This window comes from Choristoneura fumiferana, chromosome 5 (genome assembly GCF_025370935.1).
Source record: "Choristoneura fumiferana chromosome 5, NRCan_CFum_1, whole genome shotgun sequence".
Lineage (NCBI taxonomy): Eukaryota > Metazoa > Arthropoda > Insecta > Lepidoptera > Tortricidae > Choristoneura > Choristoneura fumiferana.
The window spans coordinates 16,723,676-16,733,747 of NC_133476.1; the positions used below are offsets into that span (position 1 = coordinate 16,723,676).

At 35.8% G+C, this 10,072-nt stretch overlaps 1 protein-coding gene across 1 annotated transcript; it reads left to right on the plus strand.

Moving 5' to 3' along the window:
* The first annotated feature begins 3,459 nt into the window (after window positions 1-3,459).
* On the plus strand, window positions 3,460-6,796 carry LOC141427825 (probable nuclear transport factor 2). Its single transcript, XM_074087414.1, has 3 exons — window positions 3,460-3,694; window positions 5,903-5,974; window positions 6,644-6,796. The coding sequence occupies exons 1-3, from the start codon at window positions 3,587-3,589 to the stop codon at window positions 6,779-6,781; spliced, it is 318 nt and encodes a 105-aa protein (XP_073943515.1). The 5' UTR covers window positions 3,460-3,586; the 3' UTR covers window positions 6,782-6,796.
* Window positions 6,797-10,072: the final 3,276 nt, after the last annotated feature.

Below are 10,072 nucleotides of genomic sequence, written 5' to 3' on the forward strand. Positions count from 1 at the left end.
CAGAAGTGAAACAACACATGACTCTCTGACTAGAGAGCCACATGTCCATGGGACTACCACGCCTCAGCATAATTAATTCCTTAATCTTTTAGGTAGTCAGCAGCCTTGACCGATAAGTGAAATTAGTTAAAATGAAAGTTACAGTCCTTTTAGCCTTGCATGCCAAGCCATGACTCCAAACACCATCCTTCAGTCTCCCACCTCTCACCTTGCTACCTTCTGTCCCATGAGGCGGATTTACCGCATCACTGCACATTAAGCAATGCCTGCAATGCGTACGCGAAGTTGGTCTGTTCTGATAAGTTGGTCTGTTTGATAAAAAAAAATAGGTCGTAATGACAGCTGTCAATTGTCAAATGTCGCCTTACAACGCATGTACTTACGTATCTAAGGTGACATTTGACAACTGACAGCTGTCAAACCGATTTCTTTCCTTTTTTTTTATCAAACAGACCAAGGCACAAAACCTATTAATCTCACGAAACGTGTGGTTTTCCGAAATAAAGTTTCAAATGTTTCAATTTATTATTACAAAAAAACGGAAAATGAAAAAAAAATCTATCTACAGGAGTGAGCTACACATCGCTACATTATAAGTCTACTATCGATAAAAAAATATAATATGGACCATCCTAGAAAACTTAAGGTACCCAATTGCTTTGTACGTTTACTGTGACTAAGTTTGATTGAGTTTAATTTATTGAGAAGAATTGCACGTGAAACTCTGTCATATTATGCTTTTGATATAATATCCAATACGAGTCCTGCAGCATAATTTTTGTCTGATGTTTGTATTCAAAAGCGTCTTGTATATATAATTTATATATTTATTATTTTCACAAAAACTTACAGCATAAGCAGCAGTTAAAACATCAATGCGCTGTATAATTCAAACAACATAATGTAGCATGAATGTAGCATTAAAATGGAACTGTTCCTAAAGAAAGGTATAGGTAAATATTGAACATGAACCTACCGTGAGACTCACTCATATTAAATAACCTAAACTCGATTTAAGACGTGAGTTATCCGGGTCAATATATTTAATATAAAGGTATAAATACTTTAAATGGATTAAATAAATATTACAGGACAATTCACACCAATTGACCTAGTCCCAAAGTAAGCTTAGCAAAGCTTGTGTTATGGGTACTAAACAACGGATAAATATAATTATATAGATAGATACATACTTAAATACATATTAAACACCCAAGACCCGAGAACAAACATTCTTATTTTTCATACAAATATCTGTCCCGACACGGGAATCGAACCCGGGACCTCAAGCTTCGTAGTCAGGTTCCCTAACTTCTAGGCCATTTGGTCGTCTGGGATTATAACTGTGTTTTTATTTGTGTGAAGTCCATTACATTTATGTGATCAAAATTTTTTGAATGGTTTGCCGCCAAAGCACAAACTTGCCTAAATTAGGGCTGTGATATGAGTGTTATACCTGCGATTACTTCTTCTATTCTGCGGTTTAGTTTAAAAATGCAAGTACAGAAACTCATAAAAATCAAATATTTTAAAACGCCTCCTGTCAAGTACGTCAACGGTGTCAGTTATATTTAAAATTCGTTAAATTTTTAATTACGGATAAATATATATTTTATGTAAATTTATGCGATCTACGGGATGAGCGAGCGAAGTTTTACTTCGCTATCGTCATCCATGAGCCTAAGTAGCGTGGTAGAGGTTGAGGTATCTCAACGTAACTACAATGATGATGAGTTTCTAAGCCATACTTCTGGGGCCATCGAGAATCAGCCGAATATCTATAGCGGACAAGTGAATCACGACAACGATGAGGATGAGGGGTTCACGACTGTTGCGCGCAAGAGACCTCGAACACCCAATAGCAAAATGTCTATGATGGATGTCGTAGAAGGTATTGAGGTGTATTTATCGGCCCAAACAGCGTTACCGAAGCAACTAGCGTTAGCAAAACTGTTGAGAGCAGAGGCCATTGGCGGTATTCTTAAGATTAAATATAAAAGCTCTCTCAAAGTTTTTGTTGGTCTTCGATTGCAAAGAGAATGCCCAAAAGCTGATTGATTCAGAAAAAATGACTGAACTGGGATACAGATGTGAATTTACCGAAGGAGAGAAGTGCTTTGGCATCCTCAAACAGATTGATTTAGATGTTGATGTCAAAGACATTCCATCTATTTTGACGGCAGATGCTGCCATTATATCGGCGATACGTTTACGACGGTTGTCTGAAGATGGAAAATGGGTGGATTGCGAGACAATTCGTCTTTGTTTTAAAAAGTTCTTTTCTACCTTCATATGTTTTACGGCTAGGATGTAGGTTCAAAGTTGAACCCTATACATTCCAGTATCGCAGTGTTCGGGCTGCTGGAAATTTGGACATTTAATTAAATTTTGTCCCACAAAGAAGATTATTTGCCCTAAATGTGGGCTGGGACATAGAAATTGCGGAAATTTGACATTTAAATGTGTAAATTGTAAGGGGACCCATATGGCCCTAGATAAATCTTGTCCTATATTCATTAAAGAGAAAGAAGTAAGACAAATAATGTCAAGAATGAACTGCACTTATAAGAAGGCTGTTTTTTTACACAGTGAAAAGAAGAACGAGCAGAATTATGTTAAAAATGACCACTCTTATAGCAAACCTGAATGTTCCAGCCGCATAAGAATAGGAACAGGTTTATACTCTTACAGCGATGCATTAAAAAGCACTAATAAGTCTACAGTAACTGAGACTCCGATTCCCCTAGGTCAGGTGAGTCCTTCCTTGATAAATGAAACAGAAGATCAATTTAAGCAAGTAGCATCTGACTCCTCAATTTCAATCTCAAGACAAAGCCAGATAAGAAAACGTAAAAAAAACAAGCGAAGAGAAGGCAGTCAAACGTGAAATCTTCGAATAATGCAAAGGATACTATAGATTTAGATTTTAATTCGGGGAAAGAGCAGGACACACGTAATAAAAAGTTTTCATTTCAATATTTTTTTAGGAAGGTTAGGGATATTTTAAACTCGGAGGGAAATTTGAAGATAAGGTTAAAGTTTTATGCAAATAGTTGTTGAAGAATTATGTGTTTATGTTTTAAGATGTTGAGAGATGGAGATATGCTAAAGAACTTGTTATCTGATTTACTATGGCCGTAAGTTCGCAAAGAATATCTATGCCTGACCTGAGCAAGTACCTATGACACGGGAATGTTTGTGGGTATTTCAGCTCAGCCGGCTTCAGACATGGCGTTAATGCTTTTCAGGTTGGCTGATGTGATAAGATATGTTAGTTAATCGTCAATTGTGAGATGTACATAATTTGTTTTCTTGTTATTTAATGTTTTGCCCTATGGGCTAATGTGACAAATTTGTACGATGCCCGTTTCAAAATAAAATTAAAAAAAAAAAAAAAAAAATTAAAATATCCGCTTTTTATGTACCTGCTAAATAAATAGTTTTTTTACCATTGGTGTTGGCAACATTCGTCTCTCCAGCCAGCCATTTTTGGTGTCTGTGGGAAGGGCATGCCGAAAGCCTGAAATTTGCATTTTCGGTGATTTGTGGACGTTGTAGTGAATTCTGGACCAAATAATTCGTCTAAATGGCGTTAAACCCACAGTACGATGCAATCGGAAAAGGTTTTGTTCAACAATATTACGCGCTGTTCGACGACCCGGCATCCCGACCAAATCTGGCAAATTTGTACAACGTGAGTGCTTTGCATTGTGCCTATAAGAAAATATCTATACGATACTTTACCCATTCCATGATAACATCTCCTTTACCAATTATTTGTCCATGAGATATTCTGATGTCACTAAGCTTTTTTACGATAATGAATGATTCAGCCACGCAATCTTTCTTGTTCTTGTAATGCAATGACCTGTCACTGCAATAAAAAAGTACAGACAACTTGTGTAGATGCCATTTCAAATTGAATACTGAACCGTTATAGTTCAATATCTTTCTCGCCAGACTGCTGCATAATTGACAGTCTGGTCTAATTTAATTAAACAATACCATTGTTTCCTATTGCCTTATGGCAAATAAATTGGGCAACTTGGAATCATGCCAATTATTGTTATTGAACCATTATTTTCTTATACATTTTTTGGTAAATTATTCCTGGTTATGATCCTGAAGTGGCTAATTAGATTTAAAATTACATCCTTACTTCTCTAGATTGATAATAAATTGTTTAATTTGGCCTCTATGACACTATACTACGTTTTTATAACTGGTTATCAAAGGTTATTTGCCAGAGGCCATATTTCCTAATGTTTCTGATGCTCGTGATTGCAATCAAATGACAGTTTTCGTATGAGAAATCTGTCATTTTGATTGCGATTGTCGGCATCATAAACATTAGGCAATACGGCCTCAGGCCACTGAGATATTGAGAATTAGATAAAAATAAGGTTCCCTTTGAAATTAATAGCTAAACAATATAAACTATAATTAGTTTTGTAATAGCATGTTTAAATAGTTGGGGCCTGAAAAGGAGTTAACACTAAAACACCCTCTATGCCTAGATCAGCGTGGATCCCTGACTTTTTTTTCCCATAGGCCACTTGCAAGGTTTGACCGTTTTCAGTAAACCCCCTGCTGCTACATTTCTATTATATTCCCATAACTCCTAAAATCCCCATTTTTTTTTCACACCTATATGGACTTCCGTTTGATCTCACGTAGACCCCTGGGGGACCACGTGGACCACTTTCGGAACCTATGACTTAGATAACACAATGTGTGACTTTTGATTTCCATTAGCTTTAAGGGGCTACCCAATGTTTTCATCGATTTTTGACAAGTTTTGAATTGTATCTCCTACTTTTAAACTACAGATAGAATTATAAGTCAAACGGTTATCGGTTCTCCAATCTTTTATCGCCATTTTTGTTTACCTGATTTTGAAAAAAATGAATCCTTAATTTTGTATGATTTTTTTAAACATTGTCTGAAAAACCACTTATTTCGTATCTGTGAAAGATCTAACATATACGAAATCTACATGTTTGGGTTCATCTTTGACGTCTCTAAAAACTGGTCGAGGGTTTTCATTTGAAACTAATTAACACAAAGTTATGGCCAGAAAACCAGTTTTTTGGCCTAAAATCGTTCAATTTTGATGCCAAATATCTCGAAAACAATGAACTTTGAAGTAAATATCAGATACTATATTTCTTAAAGCCGTTGTTGTTAATATAATAAGCTACAAAAATCATTAGAAAACTAAGGAATTCAGATCGAAGGTCATTGGGACATGGGATCCCCTTAAGGGAACATTTAACAGGTCAAAGGTAAATTACTCTTTAAAAGATAATCACCAGTCAAGATAATTAATTATGAGCAGAAAAACAAAATAAAAGATTCCTAATTTTATTATTTAATTTTATATTATTATTTTTAGCCTATTCTTAATTTATGATCCTTTTTTTAGTCTGTAAGTGCTTTATTATTATTTTTATATGAAAGGGCAGCAGCACACCATGCAGTAACAAACTCATTTACAGACCTTGGGCTTCATGACAAGAAAATTAGTATGGGCAAACTCATTTACAAACCACGGGTTTCATGACAAGCACATTAAGGTTGAGGGTTTATTTGGGGTTTGCAACCAAGGTAGCCTGCATGTTATGACACAAGCAAGTGTGATGAAAAATACCTTACGACTGTGTTTCCCAAACATTGTTCCTCCATGGCCTGATAATTTTGACTCTGCCCCTTTATTTTAATACTTTTACGAATATTGAGGATGCGTCAACCGGTAGTAAGTATTATTTTTAAAACAAGGCGGGATTGTTGTGACCCGTTATTTTATTTTGATGGCCTGGTACCGGGTCGCGATTCGGTAAATAGGAAACGCTGCCATATGTGCTCTGTATTATTTTCCATTTCACCGATTTGATTGTTTCAGGTGGAATCATCTTTTATGACCTTTGAAGGCGTTCAACTACAAGGTGCTGTTAAAATTATGGAAAAATTAAATGTGAGTTAAGACTTATTATGTATCTTTTTATTTTGTCTTTTAATTAACAATAAGCCGTGGTGGCCTAGTAGTTTGACCTATCACCTCTCAAACAGAGGGTCGTGGGTTCAAACCCCGGCTCGCACCTCTGAGTTTTTCGAAATTCATGTGCGAATTACATTTGAAATTTACCACGAGCTTTGCGGTGAAGGAAAACATCGTGAGGAAACCTGCACAAACCTGCGAAGCAATTCAATGGTGCGTGTGAAGTTCCCAATCCGCACTGGGCCCGCGTGGGAACTATGGCCCAAGCCCTCTTGTTCTGAGAGGAGGCCTGTGCCCAGCAGTGGGACGTATATAGGCTGGGATGATGATGATGATGATGATGATGATTTAATTAACAATGAAAATTTTATCTATGTGACAATAAACTTGTTGATACACTTCTTCATTAAAGACATTGTTTTTCAAAGAGATTATATTTCAAAACATTGATTTACAATGTAATTTTATTTTTCAATGTTGTGGGTCTATCTACCATCTTTTAGCATGATAGTTAGGTGTTATCCGAACCGAACCGGTCTTAACCGAAGTTTTACTTGTTTCATCTGAGCTTTGTGAAATTAAAATATTTCTAGTAAATTGATAAATTTTTCTCAAAGAGTAATTAATGGGTCATATTTTTTGCAGGGCTTGGATTTCCAAAAAATTGGAAGGTTTATCACAGCCATTGACTCGCAACCCATGTTCGATGGTGGAGTTCTAATCAATGTGCTAGGCAGGTTGCAAGTACGTATAACATTGACATTTATTGGAGTTACAGGTTGATTCACAAGAGCTGTCACAAATGGATTAAATGAGGACTGAAAGTATCTGCGAGTTACCTATTTGAATACACTTACAGATGTGAAAATGTCATGCATCTGTTATTTTTCTACAAAAATGTCTAAGTGACTTTACTTTCCTTCAATCCATTTGTGGCAGCTCTTGTGAAACGATCTGTAGGTATACAGTATTTCTGTTATGTGATTTTATGATAATATTATCTTTTTAACAAATAATCAAGATAACTGGTTAGTTAATTTGCTATGCTATTTTAAGTTCAGAACGTTATTGCATATTGTGTAGGTATAACACTTTTTTTTGGGCAGTGATGGAATAAAAAGTAAAAAAAATATATACTTTTTTTATAGGATTCTTATCCTTCTGTGTCTTATCAAGTTTTGACGCCAAATTTTGATAATCATCAGTTTATGGATGTCATAGTAAATTAAAACTGCCATATTAAGTTTTTCTTTTAGTACAATTTATCTTTTTGTGCTTTGATAGTTCATTCATGAACTTGAGTAATATTATAATTATGTTATTAGGAATATATTTAGAAATCCTCTGTGCGCGAGTCTGACTTGCATTTGGCCGGTTTTTACCGAATGCCTGAAGGAGGGTTATGTTTTTCGAGCATATGTATTTGCTGTTAATCGCTGGTATACATGCTCAGACATTGATCAAAGTAATTAAAACCCTATTTAAACTGAAACTAGATCCATATTGGCTAGACGTGAGTAGGTAGATAAACTTTAGCGACCTTAACATAGGAATAATTTATGAATCAGGCGTAGGACTTCGTTTGCGGAGTCCATATCAATGAACTAAAATAATTTCTTGCTTACCCGCGACCTTACGATAGCTAAGCTTATGCAAAATATGCGTGTTCATGCGCAGTTCCTCCACCTCCACACTGTAAGACACACACAAATACACACAACACAAACCCTATCATCACACCACCACACTACACTGACGCGCGTTTCGAACTCAAACAGAGCTCATCTTCAGAGTGACACAACCGTACACCATGCTACCAGTTGTTAGACTAAAGAATCACAACCACCGTTTTTTACTTGTCACTGTAACTCCAAGTACCCACATACGTTTCATGAAACAAACTACCCACATTATTAATAAATTTTTTAACCGTCCTTCAAAACTACTTGATTTTTTATTTATTTACTGTCAAGGCATGTTTTATTAACTACCATTGCTGAAATTAGATCCAAGCCGTAGCAAGGGAGATGAAACTAAATTTACCTGCTCATTAATAATAGACCCCATATTGTTGTATCTAATTATTTCCATGCATTCTAAAACATCGAGACGAAACCCCTTGCCACAATAATGTAACACTTCATACGAATCGGAGTCCGATAAAGAATGATTTAGTTCCAACAAATGTTTGGCAAAATTCGACTTATCAGGATGCTCATTCCTATATGCCGAAACATGCTCTTTAAATCTAGCATTAAAACTGCGTCCTGTCTGACCAACATATACTTTACTGCAGTCATTACAAGTGAGCTTGTATACACCCGATCTAGTTCCTTTATCTACCTTCTCTTTGTGGTTACAAAGTTTAGAGTACAAGAGTTGTTAGTCTTAAAGGCTACTTAACATTGTTTGATTTTAAAATACCACAATTCTATCAGACAAACGACCAACGTATGAAATGCTACACCTATATTTGTTAGAAGACTGCGATGGTAACACGGCGTAAAGCATGCTATTCACTATCCGTGCCTGCTTCTTCTGAACCAAACTATTGACCATTGATTTAGTATAACCATTCGACAACGCTATCTGATAAATAGTATTTAACTCTAAATCAAAATCTTCCCTAGAAAGAGGTACAGTTAACAATCTATGTACATAACAATGAAAAGCTGCTAATTTATGCTTTTCATTGTTATGTACATAGATTGTTAACTGTACCTCTTTCTAGGGAAGATTTTGATTTAGAGTTAAATACTATTTATCAGATAGCGTTGTCGAATGGTTATACTAAATCAATGGTCAATAGTTTGGTTCAGAAGAAGCAGGCACGGATAGTGAATAGCATGCTTTACGCCGTGTTACCATCGCAGTCTTCTAACAAATATAGGTTAGCATTTCATACGTTGGTCGTTTGTCTGATAGAATTTGTGGTATTTTAAAATCAAACAATGTTAGGTAGCCTTTAAGACTAACAACTCTTGTACTCTAAACTTTGTAACCACAAAGAGAAGGTAGATAAAGGAACTAGATCGGGTGTATACAAGCTCACTTGTAATGACTGCAGTAAAGTATATGTTGGTCAGACAGGACGCAGTTTTAATGCTAGATTTAAAGAGCATGTTTCGGCATATAGGAATGAGCATCCTGATAAGTCGAATTTTGCCAAACATTTGTTGGAACTAAATCATTCTTTATCGGACTCCGATTCGTATGAGTGTACATTATTGTGGGCAAGGGTTTTCGTCTCGATGTTTTAGAATGCATGGAAATAATTAGATACAACTATGGGGTCTATTATTAATGAGCAGGTAAATTTAGTTTCATCTCCCTTGCTACGGCTTGGATCTAATTTCACATGCGTAGTTTAAAACATGCCTTGACAGTAAATAAATAAAAAATCAAGGTAGTTTTGAAGGACGGTTAAAAAATTTATTAATAATTTGTGGGTAGTTTTGTTTCATGAAACGTATGTGGGTACTTGGGGAGTTACAGTGACAAGTTAAAACGGTGGTTGTGATTCTTTAGTCTAACAACTGGTAGCATGGTGTACGGTTGTGTCACTCTGAAGATGAGCTCTGTTTGAGTTCGAAACGCGTCAGTGTAGTGTGGTGGTGGTGATAGATGGGTTTGTGTGATTTGTGTGTGTTCTTACAGTGTGGAGGTGGAGGAACTGCATGAACACGCATATTTTGCATAAGCTTAGCTATCGTAAGGTCGCGGGTAAGCAAGGAAATTATTTTAGTTCATTAACATAGGAAGTTTTATGAAAAATTATGGAACATTTATTTGACTGACCCATACCATTTATCTCTTCTAAATTATTATTACTATTTAGGGCCATCAAGAATTTACCATACAGTATTAATTGTTGAATATGGCTATTTATTTTGGACCCAAATAGCACAGGTTGTTTCAGACCAGATGCAGAAAAAGCACACCTGTTTCTAATACAATGCAAAGTTCAACCAGAAACCTTACTGCGTAATGGATGTCGTAACAATTGTATTCATTATCTCATTCTATGGCTACCTTATACTGTTTCATAGAAAGAGAATGCAATTCTGATGGTTT

Coding starts and splice junctions, on each gene's coding strand:
- LOC141427825 (XM_074087414.1), top strand. CDS start 3,587: ATGGCGTTAAACCCACAGTACGATGCAATCGGAAAAGGTTTTGTTCAA. Junction 3,695..5,902: donor ATCTGGCAAATTTGTACAAC/GTGAGTGCTTTG, acceptor TGATTGTTTCAG/GTGGAATCATCTTTTATGAC. Junction 5,975..6,643: donor AAATTATGGAAAAATTAAAT/GTGAGTTAAGAC, acceptor TATTTTTTGCAG/GGCTTGGATTTCCAAAAAAT.